Source organism: Lampetra planeri, chromosome 27, assembly GCF_965212315.1.
Source record: "Lampetra planeri chromosome 27, kcLamPlan1.2.h2, whole genome shotgun sequence".
Lineage (NCBI taxonomy): Eukaryota > Metazoa > Chordata > Hyperoartia > Petromyzontiformes > Petromyzontidae > Lampetra > Lampetra planeri.
The window spans coordinates 5,772,343-5,795,913 of NC_136133.1; the positions used below are offsets into that span (position 1 = coordinate 5,772,343).

General features: G+C 47.9%; 1 protein-coding gene across 2 annotated transcripts in view; it reads right to left on the minus strand.

The window, feature by feature from the left end:
• Window positions 1-23,571, minus strand: part of DAGLA (diacylglycerol lipase alpha) — a 112,587-nt gene that overhangs the window by 52,308 nt on the left and 36,708 nt on the right. For both annotated transcript variants that reach the window (XM_078607352.1, XM_078607353.1), the window contains 5 exons: window positions 19,834-19,935; window positions 16,086-16,224; window positions 14,039-14,126; window positions 9,910-10,044; window positions 7,630-7,707 (listed from right to left, as the gene is read on the minus strand). In XM_078607352.1, the coding sequence (XP_078463478.1) occupies window positions 7,630-7,707; window positions 9,910-10,044; window positions 14,039-14,126; window positions 16,086-16,224; window positions 19,834-19,935 (542 nt within the window). The remainder of the gene's footprint in view (window positions 1-7,629; window positions 7,708-9,909; window positions 10,045-14,038; window positions 14,127-16,085; window positions 16,225-19,833; window positions 19,936-23,571) is intronic.

Below are 23,571 nucleotides of genomic sequence, written 5' to 3' on the forward strand. Positions count from 1 at the left end.
CGGCACGCTGTCTGTGCTGCAATGTCTGCACCTACAGCTATTTAAACTCACCAAGAAACAACACGGCACGCTGCCTGTGCTGCAATGTCTGCACCTACAGCTAATTAAACTCACCAAGAAACAACACGGCACGCTGTCTGTGCTGCAATGCCTGCACCTACAGCTAATTAAACTCACCAAGAAACAACACGGCACGCTGTCTGTGCTGCAATGTCTACACCTACAGCTAATTAAACTCACCAAGAAACAACACGGCACGCTGCCTGTGCTGCAATGCCTGCACCTACAGCTAATTAAACTCACCAAGAAACAACACGGCACGCTGTCTGTGCTGCAGTGTCTGCACCTACAGCTAATTAAACTCACCAAGAAACAACACGGCACGCTGCCTGTGCTGCAATGTCTGCACCTACAGCTAATTAAACTCACCAAGAAACAACACGGCACGCTGCCTGTGCTGCAATGCCTGCACCTACAGCTAATTAAACTCACCAAGAAACAACACGGCACGCTGTCTGTGCTGCAATGTCTGCACCTACAGCTAATTAAACTCACCAAGAAACAACACGGCACGCTGCCTGTGCTGCAATGCCTGCACCTACAGCTATTTAAACTCACCAAGAAACAACACGGCACGCTGTCTGTGCTGCAATGCCTGCACCTACAGCTAATTAAACTCACAAAGAAACAACACGACACGCTGCCTGTGCTGCAATGTCTGCACCTACAGCTAATTAAACTCACAAAGAAACAACACGGCACGCTGCCTGTGCTGCAATGTCTGCACCTACAGCTATTTAAACTCACCAAGAAACAACACGGCACGCTGCCTGTGCTGCAATGCCTGCACCTACAGCTATTTAAACTCACCAAGAAACAACACGGCACGCTGCCTGTGCTGCAATGCCTGCACCTACAGCTAATTAAACTCACCAAGAAACAACACGGCACGCTGTCTGTGCTGCAGTGTCTGCACCTACAGCTAATTAAACTCACCAAGAAACAACACGGCACGCTGTCTGTGCTGCAGTGTCTGCACCTACAGCTAATTAAACTCACCAAGAAACAACACGGCACGCTGCCTGTGCTGCAGTGTCTGCACCTACAGCTAATTAAACTCACCAAGAAACAACACAGCACGCTGCCTGTGCTGCAATGCCTGCACCTACAGCTATTTAAACTCACAAAGAAACAACACGGCATGCTGCCTGTGCTGCAATGCCTGCACCTACAGCTAATTAAACTCACAAAGAAACAACACGGCACGCTGTCTGTGCTGCAATGCCTGCACCTACAGCTAATTAAACTCACCAAAAAACAACACGGCACGCTGTCTGTGCTGCAGTGTCTGCACCTACAGCTAATTAAACTCACCAAAAAACAACACGGCACGCTGTCTGTGCTGCAGTGTCTGCACCTACAGCTAATACAACTCCTGAACACCGAGAAGCAAGGCAGTTTGCAAACAGCACGACAATGCCTGCAGACAGGTGTCTATCCCGGAGCCTCATGGAAAAGTCTGCTTTTTCATACTGCCCTCACTGAATTTGACGCTTCTGTTCCATTAGTTTCTATCGCTGCCATGTCTAGTTGCTGCCGCCACTGCCATGCAATGACATGGAGAGGAGAACCTACGGGGGGGGGGGGGGGGGGCTACTCTGCAACAATGGCAAGGTTTCAGCTGCCTACAATTAATGACCCTCGCCCTAGTCTCTTCGTGTATTACCAAGACGCATGCGCAATCATTGTGCTAACATTGCGCCACCCTTGTGCACCATTTTAAAACGAAATTGTACGATTCACTCACCATGAAAAAAAACGGCTTCATGAAGGCCACGATTATCATATCAATTGAGTTATTCTTCTGTTTCAAAACATACCAAAACTGCAAAGTGTCCTATTAACGCTTCAGAAACATTATACCACAAGAACATGGAGAGAAAAAAATCCAGCTCGGATAGAACACCGGCATCATCGTCGTCACGAGGAAAATCGATTCTGTGCGAACATCACATGCTTCACGATATTTCGTTATCGTATAATGCTGTACGCTCATGAATATTCACACTATTCAATATGCATGTATGCTCACGTATATATGGATATCTTTCGGACTTTTCTTCCAAGTATCAAGATAATACAAAAATAATAATAGGCGTTAATCTTTCTGGAAATAAAACAGGTGTTGAGATGTTCAAAGACCAAATAGACACCTACTGCAAGGAATTAAGTCTGCATTAACCGCACGCACTTGTGGCAAAACATGCAAACATGCTCTGATAATTATATACGCATTGTCTTTGAAACTAATTGGCCTACACGAGACGGCCTTCTTTACGTACGCATGCGTGTATGTGTGTTGAACTTCTTTTGCACCGTACGTAGCCAACCGTGCTAACCGATGTGCATACGTTACTCATCGACCGCAATCAACATGGTAATTTCACTGACCATGCACAGTGAATCCGCCTTTTATAATGTCGCCACTCAAAATCCCCGGGAAGGGAGAGCATCGCTATGCTCCTGGAATAATTCAATAGAATTTACGGCGATTAATTAATAAATAAGTGCGCCGTATCTGTTACACGCTGCACAGCGCCTGATTGAAACGAGCCCAGGAACGGGCGATTAAAAAAATTGTCAATTGATAAAAAGGACCACATCAATACGAGCAGCAGCGACGGGCTGACGTTGAACTTTTAAAAGGTCAAACTGACAAACTGAACCCGTGGGATAATTAACCATTTGGGGGCCTCAGAAGACGACGCATCAAAACATGGCCCACTTGAATTGAGAAAGGTTTCTTTCCCTTGGTTCGTCGTTCTTATTGTTTAGCACCGTCGGCTACGTGCGGCGGTGCGAACGAAGTCATGTAGAGAATGTGATTTCAAACCTCACTCGTTAACCTACTGGGCGCCTGTGAAAAAGGATAAATAAAGATGTGGATTCCGATTTTTTTAAAATTACGCATTTGTTTGCAGATGGCGTGATATCACCATGCGCTGAGAAATCGGTTTACATGTTCAAGCACAATAATCTTGAGACATTAACACCATCCAATAGAATCCCATTTCACCTAAGTTTGCTAATACATACAATTTAAGCTATAAACAGGCAAAATAACATTAACTTCAGCCCTACAATATTTAGCGTGTATTAACACCTCAGGAAATTAATTCAAGATGGGGGAAGAAAAACACCATATACCGTTACACAGGATTTTCTGCCGAGAACTTTCATCATCATTATCATCAGCCACGATCAATCCACCACTGGGTGAAGGAGGAAATACATTTATGTTTTCAAAATAATATACAGCCCTTCGTCAATCCACTGCTGTATGAAGGTCACCTCATGCCGTCTTGGTTAAGGGGGGGAGGGCATACTTCACCACGTGGGCAGTGAGGGTTGGTGAGGGGGATGCCGATGACCATGGGCGATGTATGATGATGCGGGAATCAAACTCGGGATCACCCGGTCCCACAGCGCAGCGCGCGCTAACCACCGTGGCACGCCCCTTGTCAAAAATAAGGGTTCTTTTACAAAAAAACACAGAAACGCGACAGCCAGTGTGTGGAAATATCTGCCAGGCCATTTTGCATGAGAAAAATAATTATTGTCATCCAAAACAAGGCTGGAAACGAGACGGGGCCCATTTAGTCCATTCAACTCCATTCGATTGTGAGTAGCAGATCGATTATAATTTTTTTTTTTTACCAGGTAAGGCCCACTGAGCTATGTAGCTCTTTTTTTAGAAGCAACCTGGCCACAAATGATAGCTCAAAGAAGTGGCTTATTACATGGAAGTTTACAGCAGCCAAATACTCTCAACGCATGTTGATTGTAAATGTGGAGGGAAAAACCGGAGGACCCGGAGACAAATCCACATGACAATAAAATAAAACAAACCATTTTTTTTTTGTACCAGGTAAGGCTCACTGTGCTATCTAGCGCTTTTTTAGAAGCGACCTCACCACGAATGATAGCTCAATGAATTGGCTCGTCATCACGTGGAAATTTACAGCAGCCAAGTACTCTCAACGCCTGATGTTGATAGTAAATGTGGAGGGAAAAACCGGAGGCCCCGGAAAAAAATCCACGCCACCACGGGGAGAGAGACACGCAAACTCCAAATATACAGCCATTGTCAGGGTCGGGATCGAACCCACAACCTCCTGTATACCAGGCGATGGAGTTAATATCTCGCCACCGCAGCACTTGAGAATTTCGTGAGGCCTCCCTTGAAGAGTTCCAGTCGTGATTCCACTTCCATCTCGCGTTGTGTGGCAGCCTGTGGCAGACTGTCGCCACACTTTGCATTGAAATAAAAATCAAAGGTCGTTGTGCCCTTAAGTTGCAGGGATCCGTCCCGCATTGATGGGCTGTACGGGAATCATTGTTACTCTCTTCTTAAATAATGTACAGCCTCCTCCTACCTATGTTAACCCACTTCACGTCACGGGCGCAGAATGGCAGTCGCGTAATTGGATCTCAATTGGGTGAGAGATTTAAAAAAAAATAACAAATGTAATTGTCTACCTCGTCAATGGAAGTGTTTTCATATAATGAGAGTTGACAGTGTCGCTTATCCAACAGGGAACGCAGCACAGAATAGAAAACTGGAAACAACGTGGAACAACCTCGGGCAGTTTCAGAAATCGAGCGACGTAGTCAAGTTAAAGGCTTAATGTACGTGTTTCAAAATCAGCGGAGTGTGTAGAGTGCACGTTTCATCGATTGAAAACAATTATTCTTACGCGCGCGATACTTTGATGAAGTTGCGAGAATCAATTATTTACGGTTTATTGAAATTGCTTGCAAAAATGAAACGTGCTGAAGTTACACAGTGCACGCTGTGCACGCTGCATACGCAAGCACGGTGCACGCTGCGCACAAGCGTACGCAGTGTGTATGCAAGCTTACGCAGTGTGTACGCTGAATGCACATGGCGTGACGTTCTGGCTTGGCTACTGAGTGAATCAACGCTGCTGAAATGATGCATTCCCAGAAGGCCGTGGTGGGCCGATGGGTTGTATTTAGAAAAAAACACCCATGTTTTTTTTAATTTTTACGTGGAGGGACAGATATAACAATAAAAGGTATTGTCCGCTTATCTCATTCCCTCACCGCGCGCGAATATCATTTAGCGCAAGCCACCCTTTCCACGTGAATTTGCGACAAGCAAAAGGATCAGGCATATTCTCAGCAGCTCTCCCGCGATATTTCTCACCTGATGACGATTGCTTGTGTTGCGATCGAAACGTCGTGATATTGTTATTATTTTTATTATTTTTTATTCTTTGATCTATCTACGTGGCTTTACCGAAAGACCGAAAGAATAGGGATGAGGTACTTAAGTCTGTACCGTGGCACACAATGCCATATCACCACAGCAATTAAGAATATATCAGCTGTGTGACAATCGCAGGGTTTGCAATTATGGCTTTTTTTTGTCTGAACAAGTGCCAATCATGAGATTTAAATATTTTAAGAAACTTTATAAGACAAAGTAAAATGTAGACATCCTTCCAAAATATGTATTCTACTTGAGAAAATCATCAAAACGCACCATTGCCATCATCATCAGCCATTGTCTATCCACTGCTTGATGAAAGTTTTCCACTAATATTAAGATTATTTGGATTATTTTGGTGCTACAAATGTCCATATCATGGGCCACATTGTTGAGCTATCATTTGTGGCCAGGTCGCTTCTGAAAAATAAGTTCATACCTCAGTGGGCTTTGCCTTGTAGGATGGGGATGGTTTAGATTAATTTGTATGTGTTTCGGTGATGCGTTTACCTTTCTTATACATTGGACCACTATCATGCTTTTGTATTGTTTGTTGTTGTAAAGCTCTTACCCGCCCATACTGGACATCTGTGAAAAAGAGCTTTCTAGCTCATCGGATTCCTCCAGTATACAATAAATATTCTTATTCTAAATAGAGGGCCCACCCCTCCATGCCAAACTGCAGCCAACATGAGTGACCAAAGAAAATTAATTGCGAGTGAAATCGAGAGAGAAGATAAACCTTCACCCGGGCTATTCACGACTACACAAAGCACAATATTAAAAGACGTCACAAGCATGCGAACCCCCGCACAAAACAAAAACGCCGCTTTAAGAAAGGGCTTTGCAAAACAAATACAACATCGCGGTGCGGCAAAACTTTTTTTCCAGACAGTTAAACAAACCATTGTCAAGTCACCCGGAATGTGAGCGATCTTCGTCAGACCTCCAAATTCTAAGCTGGGGTTGAGCATAGATCGAGGCTCAGATGGGCGCACCCCACGGGGCTTGTGGGTAGAGGTGTCCAACTGCCAGCGGGCGGGCAGGCAGGACGGGCGGCGCAAAAACGTTCATTGTTGTGCTGTACTTTTACACGACGTTTTACCGCACATTCACCAACCTTTCCGACAGACCTGTTCTTCACCTGAGACCGGCTGCTTGCGTTGTGGCCGAAACGTCGTGATAATAATTTTATTATATTTTATTTTTATTATTTTATTATTTCCCTTCTACGTGACTTTACCGAAAGAACCAAGAAGATTCACCAACCCGCACACTGACCAGGGTTGAAGTTCCGGAAAAATAACCAACATGACCCCGCAGAGCGTGAGAGAGGCCCTCATCCGGCACTGGATTGATGAGAGGGCTGAACGTGCACGGATTTGCCACTACCACTACAATTATTATTGTGAATTCCTTTACCCTTCAGAGGTATAGGGCATCATGCCAACACATTTTACAGCCGGGCTACGGAGGCTGTTATTTGTTACTGTCATGATGGGCGTGCATGTTCAATGCAAACGTAAATATTGCATCGGCAGACAGGAGGGTGACCCGAGTGCTAAAGTGATCTCAGTGCGTGAAATAACAAAAAAAAATGCAGAGCGCCTGCCAAGTCTGATGGGGGATCAAGGCAGTGCAGCTCAGTTGCCGAGTGATCACGACACATCGCCACTACCGCAGGTCATCGGGTGCTGGACTCAGAAGCCAGAAAAAAAAACATTCACCAGTTTGCATAACTTTTCACATTACAACGATGACAATGATAATGTTTCCGTTATTGACGGCATGCTCTTTTAAACCGGAGCGTCTCGGAGAGTGCGTTGGATGCGGTAAGCGACTTGCGTCACAGAAATCATCTCGAGACAAATGGTGAGCCACCCGCCCCCTCCTCCCCAGTGGCACCTGTCCCTGTGTGGCCCAAGGTGACTCGGCACTTGGCCTGCCAGTCGGGGACAATGATTTGTAACCGAGTGGTGGTGCAGCGGTTAACGCACTGTGTTATGAACCCGGCGACTTGAGATTGATTCCCGGCCACAGCTAACATCGGTGGCAAGCGGTGTCCGAACTGGTCTCGCGCACGCCATCTTCACCAACCAGCATTCACCAGAACGGTGAAGTATGCTCAATCAACCACCATGACCGACACGGACTTGCAATTTGTTAAAGCAGCATGATAATTGACAAAATAGTTTTAAATTCGATTTTTTTATTGATGGCCAACTAACGATTCCTCGGTGCGTCTTACAAACAAAAATATATATTGGGCTCTCATCTCGCTAAAACGTGTGGCAAATGATGGATTGAGAATAAGTAAAATCGAGTGCGCTGCTTACAGATTTTTTGAGGTCCAGATACTCAGTCTTCCGTGCGATGGGAATTCCAGACAGGAAGGCCAGGATGTCATTGTTTGCCTATAGATCAACAACACAAGGAGAAGAGACAGCAGCGATGGTTAGACATCACGAGTGAGGAAACCCATGCCTGAACACCGTCGTAGGGCATTGCTCTCCCACACTTCCGTGCCAACTCCACGCCATACCGCACCACACACTTTGTAACCTGCTCCGCTAACGGTTTAGAGCCCAATGCTCAAACACATTCTGCCCTGTTAAAGCTTTCGTGACTCCAGGGATTCATCTTCTTGGTTCTTTCGGTAAAGCCACGTAGAAGGGAAATAATAAAATAATAAAAATAAAACATAATAAAATAATTCTCACGACGTTTCGGCCACAACGCAAGCAGCCGTCCTCAGGTGAAGAACAGGTCTGTCGGAAAGACAGCGTCTGAATGAGCACTACCAGGCTTGGCTGACATATGACGCAGTTTCAAACGAAGCGTCAGGTCTTGTCCCGAGATTTGGTTGTGAAGATCGTTCTTCAACTCACCGTCATGGATGAGCGGAAACAAAAAAATGTTCGCGCATTTGTTAAACGCTTGTACGCATGAGAATTACATTTGTTTAGTTGGCTGTGTAGGGTGGAGGAGGGCTTTTGAAGGTCACAAATTTGGTCAAATTGTTACGTGGCCAAAGCTGAGCCGATCAACACACTTGGCTACGTATGGCGCGAAAGACGTTCAGTATACAAACAAATATAAACGATACAAGCTTTATCGATTAATTCACCGATTTGATGACTTGATGCGATTCACGATTGCGATCCGATTCAAGAGCACGTTTTCATTTTATTTGTTTTAAATTTCAGCGATCGCGATTGCCACGAGTGTGTTGCTGCAGAGGTCACGTAGTAAACACATTACGTGAATTGTACACGCACAAAAAACGCGATTCTTACAAACGCAATTCAATGAGTGCATAACGCAAGCTTGAAAATCGAGGTGAACCCACTCCTTGCACAGAGATTTGATATTGGTAAGAGTCCTGGAGCTTGAATTTCCTTTTCAATTTTGTTTCCCCCGGTTTTCTAAAATTTGTTGTTTGCACTTAAAATATTTGACATCAGTTTTTTTCCCCTCCCATGTTGTGTCACTTCTAATATTTAATCTGAAGTCTCCCTTGTCAAGGTGACTTATTTGGCTCGTACCCGATAGAACACAAAAACTGATCTTCCAAATGGTCATGCTCTTCAGCTGTGAGGATAATTGCCTCTGGATTTGTTTGTTTAGAAAAACCAAATTCCCCAAGTTGATTTTATTCAGACATAATAATGGCATTAGCCCAAACAATTCAGGGGAACGCACCCCACTTAGAGAATTGATCATGAAATACGACCAAATGTCACAAACAAGAATATATCACACCCTTCTAACACGAAGGACAAATACAAGATTAGAAATAGGGCAAAAAAAATACACCTAGGTGAAAATCAATAACATCATCCACTGTAGAAACAAACGGCACCGGAGCTGCACTGAGCAAGAGAGACATGGCTCAGGAGAAGGCCCGCTTTGTTTTTCCACTGCCGAACCCGAGCCGTGCCACTCGTTGTCGTGCACCGTGAGCGAGTCGGGTCTCGTGTCAACGCAGCGCTTGTGCGGCCGTCTGGAACGTTCTTCGTTCCGATATTAGGAAACGACTGCAGCTATACACTTTTAAATCATCCAGATTGACAAACTCATATTTTTAGAACCGCTTTTTGCGGTTAAGTTTGTTGTCCTTCCCCCCACACCTCCGATTAGCACGGTTGGCTACGCACGGTGCGAAAGAAGTTCAACATACAAACATACGTACAACCTATGACGAAATTTACAAGCTCTGCCCCTGGAACCTGGTTGCCCCCCCCACCCCCCCCCCCCCCCAGAGTCAGATTCTAATGTCTCGCGAGGCCAAGCGTAATAACGGTTTGGTTCCGGCTGGACACGGTAAATTGCCAGTGGGAAAAAAAAAAACCTCCAGGCCCCGCGACTATATAATCCCTCGTCACAGCCATCTCCGAGACCCACTTAAGCGTTTGTGCTTTCGCTACGTTGTCCCCACCTGAAGAAGGATGCTTGTGTTGCGCCCGAAACGTCGTGATTCAATTTATTTCTTTTCTTTTTTGCCTGCGTGACTTTACCGAAAAGACCTACCCGCACAGTGAAAGCCCCGCGCCGGCTCAGCTCGGATGTGCCAGTGGTAAGAGCCGTATGAATTGTGACTGGGAGCCCACACTCACCTCGTCCAGCACCGCGTTTCTCCGAGCCCTTTGCTGCTGCCGCATGAGCACCAAGCCGGCGATGATGTCCGACGGAACGATGTCCAAGTCCCGGAAAAACTCGGCCATCAGCACGGCCACCTCGGAGTAGGCGTCCTGGGGCAGGGGCCGTGGGGAAAACGCGTCACGCGACGGCCGCGTGGGAGCGGAGAGGCAGAGTCGTGGGAACTGCTGATCAGAAGAAGCTTCGACGCGCTCGCCGTGTCTGACCCTTGCTACGACAATGACCCCGACGTTATCAAATATTCATGCACTCATCCCGGTCAGAGCGAAAGCCCTATTCTCGCACGTTCAGTGAATTAAATTACATCTTTGCAAGAGATTCAGGAGTAACAACTGAACCTTATGGCGGTACACCGGGGTTCCAAAGTACCCCGGCTCTCGCATCATGTCCGTGATGCAGTCAGTATTTTTAGTCTGTCGATGGTCGGTGATGCGGCAATCGACTCATCTCGACGAGCTTTTTCTATAACGGATTTTTTATGCTGATATTCTTTGGGTCTTCCGGTAAAGTCACGTAGATAGGTTCACAGACCGTGACTTTACCGAAAGACCCAAAGAATATGAATTCCTGTAGTCACGAAAGCGTTAAGTGTTTATGTTCATGTTTGGCGTTTCGACATCACGGAGTGGCACTGATTTCGGCTTGATTGGTACCCCAGTCGCAGAATTAAGTAACAGCCCTGGAAAAAAAAGTGTCCCAGAAATAAAATTTTAATTGCCTCGGACATTTTGTATAATTTGGTACCCCGGGGTACCGCCATGAGGATCAACTGATGAAACCTGCAGCACCCGATCTGAGGTACGAATGATCAAATCTGCATCATCCACACTCCCCATATCTTTCAGGTGCAAATTATTCATTCTGTTCCCAGGGCTTTCTACTGTCCTTCATCATAATCATCAGACACAATCGATCCACTGCTGAATTATACCCCCCCCCATCACCCCCCCCCCCCCCCCCCCCAAGGAGCCACTGGTTTCCACGGCCCTGAGATGTAACAACAACCACCGCCATTCGCCACTAAGTGGCAGGGACATCACCATGGCGCTTGTGCCAGGCTGTGCGCGCTTTAAGGCCACGTGACGTATCGAACGCCTGCTGGCAGAAGGTCACGGAACAGACCCAGTTGGTGCCATGGGTTGACTCACAGATATGACCGGCAGATGCTTGCACCACCTGTGCCCCCTACTGTGCCAACTTGCTGTTGTTTTAGCCACCCGGCGCTTCGCTCGTTGTTGCGAGCGTCGCTCCTCTGCCCTCCGCGATGTAACAATCCTATCTTCTTGGTTCTTTCGGTAAAGTCACGTAGAAGGGAAGTAATAAAATAATAAAAATAAAACATAATAAAACAAAACAGGTCTGTCGAGGCCTCGACAGACCTGGTTTTCACCTGAGGACGGCTGCTTGCGTTGTGGCCGAAACGTCGTGAGAATTATTTTATTATGTTTTATTTTTATTATTTTATTACTTCCCTTCTACGTGACTTTACCGAAAGAACCAAGAAGATGAATCCCTGCAGTCACGAAAGCTTTAAATTGTAACAATCCTACTTAGCACCTGCGCATGAGCTGATCTCATCGCTTGTAGTACAGTGGATGTAACCTTTTTATTTTTATTAGGTTATATATAACCAGGGGTGAATGTCTGCAGAGTGCATGTCAAGCAATTACGTGCAACGTATATTTAAAAAAAATTAATCAACGGTTCATGCATGCACAATTCGAAGCGTGTATATTAATTGATGCATCACCACGTGCCTTGTCAAACATACAGAAATTACTCGATCGGGATTATACGTACAGCAATCATTGCACCCCCCCCCCCGCCCATGCCCCCCCCCCCCCTAACTACAAACAATTGGCAGGAGGACCCTTAAATTTCGATTTAAAGCTTTCGTGACTGCAGGGATTCATCTTCTTGGTTCTTTCGGTAAAGTGACGTAGAATGTAATAGTAGGTTTTTACCCTTTTAACTGGTACAAAACTGACACCTTTATTCAAGGCATCATGTTTGCAATGACTACAACACAAGTAGTCAAAAAAGCAGTGCATATTATCATCCTTATCAGAGTTGCTTCTTTTTGTTTGCTTTTTTGACTACTTGTGTTGTGGTCATTGCAAACATGATGCCTTGAATAAAGGTGTCAGTTTTGTACCAGTTAAAAGGGTAAAAACCTACCATTATATTTTGCCACTGGTAAAAGAGATCTCATAGTGTAAATGTTTACCCCGAACTCTCAATACTCTGATATTGCACTGTTTTTGAGTTGTACGCCTTCTGGTGTCATCTGGCCCTACACCAATGGGGACTAGGCTCTAAAGAAAGCCGTCTCGGGTGTGGGCCAATCAACTTCAAGGACAGTGCATATTATCATCCTTATCAGAGTTGCTTCTTTTTGTTTGCTTTTTTGACTACTTGTGTTGTGGTCATTGCAAACATGATGCCTTGAATAAAGGTGTCAGTTTTGTACCAGTTAAAAGGGTAAAAACCTACTATTATGACGTAGAATGGAAATAATAAAATAATAAAAATGAAATATTATTTTATTATGTTTTATTTTTATTATTTTATGATTTCCATTCTACGTGACTTTACCGAAAGCACCAAGAAGAGGTGGACCCTTCTTAAAAAAATTCACGAGACTCGGCGAGGCATTGCTGGGTAAAACAAGAGTAGTAGTAGTAGTAATCATAACACATCCCCAGCCTTGCAGGATTCACGGGCCGTTTCTCACAGCACCGCCGCTTATCCTGTGTGTGTCTTTCAACTTAAAAACGCGCGTTATCAGATGAGCAAACACTGAAAAAATAAGAAGAGGGTTTGCCCTTACACTATGAGATCTCTTTTACCAGTGGCAAATTATGATAGTAGGTTTTTACCCTTTTAACTGGTACCAGTTTTGTACCAGTTAAAAGGGTAAAAACCTACTATCAGGGTTTGCCCTGTCTGGCAACAAAACAGGTGTTTAGATGTTCAAACACCAAAGAGAAACCTTTTTGCAAGTAATCAAGTCTGCATTAACCACACAGAGTACTGGTGGTGAACATGAAAACAAACATGCTCTGTTTATAATAAATGCATCGCTTTTGAAAACTGATTGGCCTACACCAGAACACAGCCTTCTTTATGGCCTAGTCTCACCAGTGTCAGCCCAGAGAACCCTCGGGATGATGCCAGCAAACCACTTAAATGATACTTAATTTGGAGATTTCTTGACTGCAGGAATTACTCTTTGGTTCTTTCGGTAAAGTCACGTATAAAGAGAAAGTAATAAATTAAATACTAGCATACGACGTTTCGATTGCAACACAATGATGATTGCTTGTGTTGCAATCGAAACGTCGTATGCTAGTATTTAATTTATTATTACAATGATGATTGCTTGTGTTGCAATCGAAACGTCGTATGCTAGTATTAAATTTATTATTTTCTCTTTATACATGACTTTACCGAAAGAACCGAAGAGCACTTAAATGATGACGTCACCCTGCTGCTGCTGCTGCTCTATTTAAGACCGGGAGCAAGTGGAGGGCTTCACCATGCTGGCAAATTTCCCGATGATGCTGGATGTAATTACCAGCGAAACGTCGTACTCAACAACTGTAAATGTTGTGGATTCACTCTTCAACTCACCGGTGGGCTGAAGCAGTGAACTATTTTGTCTTTTGTCAACGTGACACTTTTTTTACGGATTGGCCGTGTCGGGTGGTGGAGGGTTACGACACATTTATAAATAACGCGATCTAACCCAAAAACGTTTCGAATTAAAGCTTTCGTGACTGCATGGATTCATATTCTTGGTTCTTTCGGTAAAGTCACGTAGAAGGGAAATAATAAAAATAAAACACAATAAGATAAAATTCTCACGACCTTTCGGCCACAACGCAAGCAGCCGTCCTCAGGTGAAGAACAGGGCTGTCAAAAAGACAGCGACGGCTGCTTGCATTGTGGCCGAAACGTCGTGAAAATTTTACCAAAAACGTTTATTATGAAGCAAACCACTATTTAACGTAAGGTCCGACGGACCTCGTAATCACGAAGCGGGGTGAGACCGTGGCAGAGGCAGGCGACCCGGGGAGTACTTACGGTCTGCGTGTCCTTGGTTCTGGCACAGCACATGAACAGCTTGAGCCTCTGCGCCCAGTTGTTTGTGAGGCCCTCCTCCATCCGATGCCTGCACGCCACAAGCACGCGCCAAACCGTGCGTGCGGTTACACGCACCGTCCCACTCTCTCTCTCTCTCTCTCTCGTCTACCTACAGTGAGGGAAAAAAGTATTTGATCCCCTGCTGATTTTGTACGTTTTCCCACTGACAAAGAAATGATCGTTCTATAATTTTAATGGTAGGTTTATTTGAACAGTGAGAGACAGAATAACAACAAAAAAGCCAGAAAACGCACGTCAAAAATGTTATAAATAGATTTGCATTTTAATGAGGGAAATAAGTATTTGACCCCCTCTGCAAAACATTTCTTTGTCAGTGGGCAAACGTACAAAATCAGCAGGGGATCAAATACTTTTTTCCCTCACTGTAGCGTCATCCTCTCAGGCTCTTCCTCCGTGCCACGGTGCCGAGATGTTAACCAACTTCGCCCGGCATACAGGGATTTTCGTCCGGGTCCTCCGGTTTTTCCCTCCACACTTAGAATCAACATCACGCGTTACCGGAGTGCACACTGCATGTACCCGCGATTAGCACGGTTGGCTACGTACGATGCGGGAGAGAAGTTCAGCATACATACATACATGCAACGGAGAGAGGCAGATTTTGATCACGGTGAGTGTGATCTTGAAAATTGTCTGGGAATGGATTGGAAGCCGGCAGAGGGATTGGAATATTGGGGTAACGTGAACTCGTTTGTGTGTGTGGGTGAGTGAGAAGTTTGGCATCGGCATTTTGAGGTGAGCGGTAGCGTAGTGGTTAGCGCACTGTGCTCCAAAACCCGGCCACCCGAGTTCGATTCCCTGCTCACGGCTAACACCAGTGACGATTATCTGAACCGGTCCTGGGCCTCCCCTAGGTCGACTGAGCCTCAAATGTGTACCTGGTGCAATGTGTAAACATCGCCACTCGGGAGACAAAGGCGGTCAGGCGTGGTGCTGGCCACCCTCCCCCCTCACGTGCCGTGCCGGCCATCATAGGCGCTGCTACCCGCGAACAGCACTTGCCCCAACAGTCTGTTCAGGCTATACGGGGGACCTTTGTCTTTATGGGTGGGCGAGAAGTCTGGCGGTGGCATTTTGGATCGCGTGGAGTCTTTGTCTTTCGCCTAATTCCCTTTTGCTTGCCGAGTAGAGACGGCGCGTGAGGTCACGCACGCATCACGCGTGCTTGCGACACCGTCGCCAGGAAGTGTGGGAGGGTGGGGGAGGTAGTTTCAGCGCCGGCCCTCCTGCCTGCGCCTTCAGGGGTTTCATGAATAAAATAAAATCGGACGTTTGCTTGTCCGTGGAGACGCCCAGGATTACGGAAAACATTGAGCGAGTCGAATGAAAATAAAAAGCGGGATTTCAACGTCATTCCAAGCTTAGGTGCCGTAAAAAGGGGAAAGGTGCAGCCCCTGAAACTGCAAGCTCGTGCCACTCTCAGTCCTTTAAAAAAGTTATTGTTATTCGTTCACTGAAATATTTCACCCAGATCATCCCTTGAGATGGTGGCACACACGCGTTTCACCGTGGCCACCACCGCACCGTGGCTCGTCATCAATTGTGAAACTAGTCAAAAGGTACACACAAAGGGATTATATAACCCATGTGCTATGCTGCCTATCTTCGTGGCCACCTTGCAGTTTGGCAGAGCTGCGTGATCCACCAACCACCAGACACCACAGCGTTGGATAACGGAGCACTCGCCGCTGCGCCCATCTGCCTCACAATGGAAACGCAGAAGCGTGGCGTGACAGCATCGGCCCATGGCTTCTTCTCGACCCCGACCGCGATCGACAAATCAGTCGCTCCGCACTCAACACGGCACCCAAGTTGCCTTCCGGCTGCGCGCTTGCGGGACTTCCCGGGGCGGCTGCTAAAACAGCTGGACTTGCAGGGCGCTGCTAAAACAGCTGGAGAGATAGGTCCACAAACCCCACACACCACCACACCATCCCGGCCCAGAGGAGGGAATCAACATTCTCACCGAAGGTTAAAGGTCGTGAGAGACCGCTGCCGGCTCTTCCTGGCCTGCAGCTTGACGAAAGTCCTGCCGGTGCTGTCGAAGACGCAGGTGAGCGTGATGCACACTCCAATGATCACAAACCAGTTGCACGTCACGATCCCTGCCAAAAGAAGGGACGCAGATGGCAAGCGTGTGGTGGGGGGGTGGGGGGGGAGTCGTGTGCGAATGCCAACTTCACTCAAAAAATACATTTCGATTTAAAGCTTTCGTGACTGCAGGGATTCATCTTCTTGGTTCTTTCGGTAAAGTCAGGTAGAATTGAAATAATAAAATAATAAATAAACAACATAATAAAATAATTCTCACGACGTTTCGACAGACTATCTCCTCGACAGACCTGTTCCCCACCTGGGGACGGCTACTTGCGTTGTGGCCGAAACGTCGTGAGAATTATTTTATGATGTTTTATTTTTATTATTTTATTATTTCAATTCTACCTGACTTTACCGAAAGAACCAAGAAGATAAAAAAATACAATTCAGCCCTTTCTGGTCAATCCACCGACTAGGCCAAGGGCTCCCGCGTGCCGTGCGGGTCTTCCGATCGCGGTCACGCTCTCTCTCTCCGCTGCCGCACACTCGCACACTCTCCCCGTCGCGCGTGCAAGCGTGCTAACTTGGCCCACTGACGGTTTAGTACGCGTGCGCACACGTACAGCCCCGTTTGTCATTCCACTGCTGGGTAAGAACCTCCCCGTGCTACGCCGTGTCGATCAGTGCAAGTTCATGAATCTGGGGGAGCATAGAGACCGAATCAAAGTACAGCGGCAACAATGGGTTTTTCGCCGCACTGCCCTCTGCTGACAACGTGACTCTGCTGTGGCAGCCTACAGCAGCTGCTCTATGCATCCAAACACTACCCAGGCTCAAACCCGCTTAGGTTTCAGAGGCCTAATGAGATCGGCTGCATTCTATTTGATTTTCTCACCGGCGCTACATTTACACCACCAGACTCAAAACTTCAGATGCTGTCTATCCGACAGACCTGTTCTTCACCTGAGGACGGCTGCTTGCGTTGTGGCCGAAACGTCGTGAGAATGATTTTATTATGTTTTATTTTTATTATTCTATTATTTCCCTTCTACGTGATGACTTTACCGAAAGAACCAAGAAGATGAATCCCTGCAGTCACGAAAGATTTAAATCGAAACTGTATGGACGATTAAGAAACACACTCAGTATAAAAGACAACTCGTATTCCAAAAGGACCACAAGTATGTACACGCAACGTTTTTTTTGTGATGGCACAATACACAGTTACATAACATCGGCACGCCTTCATTGACATGCAGAAAACCCTGACGAGCAGCATCTGATGCTCTTGGTAACGTCATCGCTATGCCCGTGCCGGGCTGGGTGCATATCCGCACATCAAGCCTGTCTCCAGCTTTTCTTAAAATTGGTGGGTGGGCGAGGATTGGGGGGGGGGGGGTAGTAGAGCTGTTATGTGGGGGGGGCGAACCCAAACCACATTATCAGTGATGAACCCCCCGCTAATGAGAGTGAACTTGGGTGGTGCCAACGGGCAGGGCCCAGCGACAAGCGGCTAAGGCGGGCCCCCGTGCACCTGCGCCGTCCTCCGTCGTACCGCGACGAGCGGCGGCACTCGACGGGACGCAGGTCGAGGTCTAGACGGCGGGTCGAGACGACGGGTCGCACGGAGTGGGGACCCGATAGACGAACAACCCCCCCCCACCCCGATCTAAACCCCTCCGTCTCTCCGCCCCCGCCCCCCCCCTCTGTCTATTTAAGGCCTCGCCACAGAGACGATCTCCCACTCTGTGCCTGTGTTACTCTCTCTCTGTGTATCTTGGTGATATCTGTCTGCTTATATGTCTGTCTATAGTTCTCTGGTTAGATTTTTGTTGCTATTTCATTTATACCTGATGATGATGATTGCTTGTGTTGCAATCGAAACGTCGTAGTATTCTAATATTTAATTTATTATTTTATCTTTATACGTCACTTTACCGAAAGAACCAAAGAGTAACCCCCCCCCCTCCCCCCTCGAGCGGGGACCGGTCCGACGCTGCGTGACGACGACTACGACGAAGCGAGCGTCTGAGAACATGCTGCCGCATCTCGACGAGCCCCGCGAAGGGCGGCGACGAGGCACGCGCGCGCGCTAGGGCGCGACCCCATTTTCACGGGACGCACGGAGGGCTCGTTGCGGTTCGGTTTTTTGCCCGAGGTTATTTTTGGAGGCGAGAAGAAGAGGGTGAAGGTCGGGAGGGGGGGGTGTGGGGGGAGACTCCAGGGCATAGCGGCAGAGACACGGAGATCGCTGTGGGGAAAATACACAGTAGGGTCTCGTGTCAGGGCTTGAACGGCGGAAGGGAGGGGGGAGCGACGTTGGAGATTCAGACAGCGGAAGGGAAAAGGGGGGTTTCCAGACAGAGGCGGCAGCAGCAGCATCAGAGAAGGAGCGACCTCCCATTCAGCAGAGTTCGACCAAGGGGATCTGACGCAAGGTTTCTGGAGCATAGCGCACGTGCAGGAGGGGATGATCAGAGTAATACGACGCAGGTGAAGGAGGTGGGGGTGTCGGGGCACTTTCATCGTACACCGATCCCCCCCGCTGAGACTTCCCGTGAAGGTGTTCGTTAGCGTTGGCGCTTAAGCGTCAACTGCTGCAGCTATTGCCTCACCGAGATAATACATCACCCGCTTCCTGCCCACGTGGCGTACACTTGAGCATCTCGTGACCGACGACAACCCCTCGGAATCTTTCGGGGTCGGAATCTTTATTTAGTCTGCCGGAGGCATCCGACGAGCCATGGAGCTCCGTTTCAACAGATGTCCGCTATGGGCACGGGGTCAGCAACCCTTACAAGCTCGCGATGGCACGGTACACTCCTCTCCCCCGCCGGAAGCAACGACTCTGATCGCCCGGCTTCATCTTACCCCTGTCTCCACACCCGGTCTCTCCCCACCGTGAGCATCCCGCTTCATCCTACCCCTGTGAAATAGAGCTTTGTAGCTCATCGGATTCCTCCCGTATACAATACATATTCTGATTGTGACACGGGAAATATGAATGCGTTCTCAATCAGCAGAATCTGCAATCACGGTTGATGTTGATAACGACGTGAAATAAATGCGCACACCTTTTTTAAAATATTCAACCCAACGCGAGAGTAAAAAATGCTAATTCTCGTTGGTTTTAATCGATGGATCCTATGACAAGCGAACTAAAAAAAAAAGTTGACCCCTCCCCACGCACTTCTTGTACTTTGCACTCCTGTCGTGTTTTCGCACCGTTTGTTGTTGTTGTAGCGTTCGGACCCTATTCCCCTACTGGACAGCTGTAGACCTTCATAGCTCATCGAATTCCTCCAAGTAAACAATAAATCTGCTTAACACGTAGGACACTTTCGCGACCAATATTATTCATAGTAAAAGGTGTTTTGGGTTCGATCGCCCAAGTATAAACGTGGCGTAACCCTCCACCACCCGACACAGCCAATTAGTAAGGGGTTTGTCATGTGACCAAAACGCCAATCAGTTACTACTTCAGCCCACCGGTGTGTTGGAAAGTAAAGCCACACCGCTTACAATTTGAGTACGACATTTCGCTGGTAATTTACGTGACAAATCCCTTACTAATTGGCCGTGTCGGGTGGTGGAGGGTTACGACACGTTTACACTTACGCGATCTAACCCAAAAAAAGTTTTAATTATGAAGACAACAAATATTCCGATTCACTCACCGGCGGTGACGCTGCGCGCCACGGTGTCGTCGCAGGAAAAGTAGTATGTGAGTATCCACACCACGCCGACGATGGAGTAGACAAATTCCACAACGAGAATTGCTGAAACGAAAACGGGCAGGCGGGGCGGGGCGGGGCGGGGCGGAAATCAGACGTCAAAGGGCCGGGGCCAGAGGTCGCAACCGGGTACCCGATACCCGTACCCTACCCGATACCCGGCTACCCGTACCCGGCCAGGTACGGGTACGGGTACCCGTGTGCGACTCTGGTGCGGCCGGGTACGGGTACGGGTAGGCCGTGAGTCACTGGTGAGTAACCGTTTGTCACTCATTTTCCAACGTCTTGTCTCTTCTCACAATTCAAGTTCCTAGAATCAACCCACCCGCGCCTGCAACATGGCTTCATCCCAGAGGTCGCAATCAGGTACCCGATACCCGTACCCTACCCGTACCCGGCCGGGTGCGGGTAGGGTACGGGTACGGCCGGGTATCAGGTAGGGTACCCGTTTGCGACCCTGGTGCGGCCGGGTACGGGTACGGGTAAGGAATCAAAACCCGTTTGCGACCTCTGGCCGGGGCCGAGCATCTTCGCTCGTCCCCACGCCGGCAGCCCGCCCGACGCGTCCGAGCGAGGGACAACGGGGCGTGAGCACGAAAGCCGGAAAAAAAAACACGGCCGCGTTCGAAAATATAAACCGGCCTCCAAAACGAATGTGGTACCCGTAATAAGGGCCGAGTTATACAACATGGCAAGCGCTTTAATGGGTTCAACACGTGGAGTTGAATTTCGCGGCAAATATTTATCACAATCAAGGGGTTTTTTTTTGGGGGGGGGGGGGTGTAAGATTGCGTAAATAAAAACGTGTCGCTAAACCCGCCAGCACCAGCCGACACAGCCAATTCGTAAAGTCGGTGTGGGGGGGGGTGATGATATGATATTCAAAATAAAACCTTTAGATCCTTTTATCCATCATCCACCCACTCACCCAAAATCATTTCTTCTTTGCAGGGTCAGAGGAGGCGGTGGGGGGGGTGGGGGGGCTGCTACGATTCTCCCCCCTGTAATCTGCAGATCCCCGTGGATTTGCAGACGGGAGTGCGTGACAGATCAGACACCAAGTTCAATCTCGGTAACTCCCACCACGGATCCCCGCTCTCTCCCTCCGCCCCACCGCCCACCGCCCACCGCCCCCCACCCAATTTGTATCCAGCAGAAACGAGGTCAAGCAACGTTCGCTCAGAACCGTGGCGGAGTCGGGCAACGCTGAAGTCGCGCGCCCAACAACTCGTTCGCCGCGCGTTAATCACGACGCAGGGCGCAACGAGGCCAATCCCACACAAGCGTAAAATTGCGAGCGTAAATTAAGAGGTTGGGGGGAGCGGCGGGGGGGCGGGGCAGACGAAAATAATTTGAGAGCGAGAGGATAAATAAAACATCTCCGTACGTAACGCTTTCTCAAATTAAATGCTACATTGCCATTCGTCGACGGGGTCGCGTTTTGGCCCGCGCGCCATGCGCGCGCGTCTAATAATGACAACGAAAGGCCTCGCGCGTTACGTCATCCCCCGTTATTCATTAATCCTGTTGCCCGTGCTGCTATCCGTAGATTTCTTGCAACGCCAAGGTAATGCCGGCGACGGGGAGAGAGACGAAAGCTTGATCGACGACTGTGAAAATTCCCATGCGCTGTGCGACTCTTACTTTTCGCTGCACAACAATGAGTCACACGCGCGTTGTTGTGCTACTATTCGGAAAGCCACTGGAGCTATGCATTTTCAAATCGAGTTCAGCACGTAGGCTTTCGCGGCCAGCATTATTCATAACGAAGGTTTTTGGCTTCGATCGCGTTATTTTTATCGAGGTTGAAAACTCATTTCTTTGGAAGTGCTTTTTGTGTTTTAGTTCGTCACCCTTCCACCGCACCTCCGATCAGCACGGTTGGCTCCGTACGGTGCGAAATAAGTTCAACTACGTACAAAACGCGGCGCGGCTGAGCTAGGGACACCACAGTAGACGCAGCATGGCCTCTCGTGTCTATTCCTATCATCTCTGCTCGACTCCCTTCTTTCCTTTCATGCTCATCATCACGGTGGCGAGATGTTAATTACCTCGCCTTGTTTACAAGAGATCGTGGGCTCAACCCTGACCCTGATGCCTGTATATTTGGAGTTTGCATGTCTCTCTCTCTCTCCCTGTGGCCAGCGTGGATTTTTATCCGGGTCCTCCAGTTTTTCCGCCCACGTTTATTTGGCTGCTATAAATGTCAACGTGATAAGCCACTTCGTTGAGCTATCGTTCGTGGCCAGGTCGCTTCTGAAAAATAACTCTGTGGCCGCAGTGGGCCTTGAACAGGTAAAGTAAAAATAGTTGAGTTGATACGAAACCCCATCTCACCCCGTCATTGTTTTACAGCCCTTTGTCAAAGCCACTGCTGAACGAAGGTCGCCCACCGTCGTGCCGGCTCTTGGGATCCGTCTGGCCATACTTCATCACGGTGGTCAGCGTGAATTGGGGGGTGGGGGTGTCAGAGGGGGGAGCGGTAAACCGGCGACCTCGTGATCGGGTCAAATATCGGTCATCCGTGACGTTAGCCGTGGCCGGGAATTGAACTCAGGCGGCCGAGTTAAACGGGCGCCGCATGCAGCGAACCGCCAACGCCGCCGTGGTGCCGCCGGTCCACAACGCAGGGACTTGACGTGCGGGGCCCGGAAATTTACACCACGAAGAAGAGAATATTTGGATGCTAATTTCATCTCTGGGGAAATAACGGCCTCGCGCTTTGCACATTTACGGTGGCAATTTGTGTTCAATTTGATCCTTTTGCATTAATTTAAATTGTGATTCAAATTGTCCACGACGGAGTTCTGCCCAACGAGGTGGAAACATTTGATAATGACATTTTATTAATACTCGCCAGTCCGGTCGCCCGCTTGGTCGTGAGGTCAGACTGACAGCGAAGAGACAATGGTGGCGAGGATTCGCTTTGTATCAATGAAAGAGCCGCCCTGTTGTGGCGAAGTGAATCTGTGCACCACGTGACGGACCCCTGCCCAGTGCACGCTTGCACAGGAGGCACGGAGGCTATCCATCAAATAAAACGAACTATTACAACTATTAAACGATTTTTATTTTACTGAGCTATGTGGCTCTTTTTCAGCAGCGACCTGGCCATCACGAATGATAGCTCAACGAAGTGGCTTATCACGAGGAAATGTAAAGCAGTATGTTGAACTTCTTTCGCACCGTACGTAGCCAACAGTGGTAATCGGAGGTGCGGTGGGAAACAAATTACTTTCAATCTAGATTTCAAAGTGCACAGCCCCATGTTTTGTAAGTTGCTTTTCAAATGGGCGTACGAAAGAAGTAAGGAAAGAATGAAAGACGATATAAATACCAATGTCTGCAACATGTGAAGACTGATTTGGTAACACAGATTGGGCCTTGTCTGTATAAACTCCACTCCTGACCACTCACTCCCTCGTGTACCGTCCCAGCCTTCATAGGTGCTCGCCAGAGGTGTGGACTCGAGTCATGTGACTTGGACTCGAGTCAGACTCGAGTCATGAATTTGATGACTTGCGACTCGACTTGGACTTGCATAACAATGACTTTGTCCCACCTATGAGATGTGGACTCGAGTCATGTGACTTGGACTCGAGTCAGACTCGAGTCATGAATTTGATGACTTGCGACTCGACTTGGACTTGCATAACAATGACTTTGTCCCACCTCTGAGAT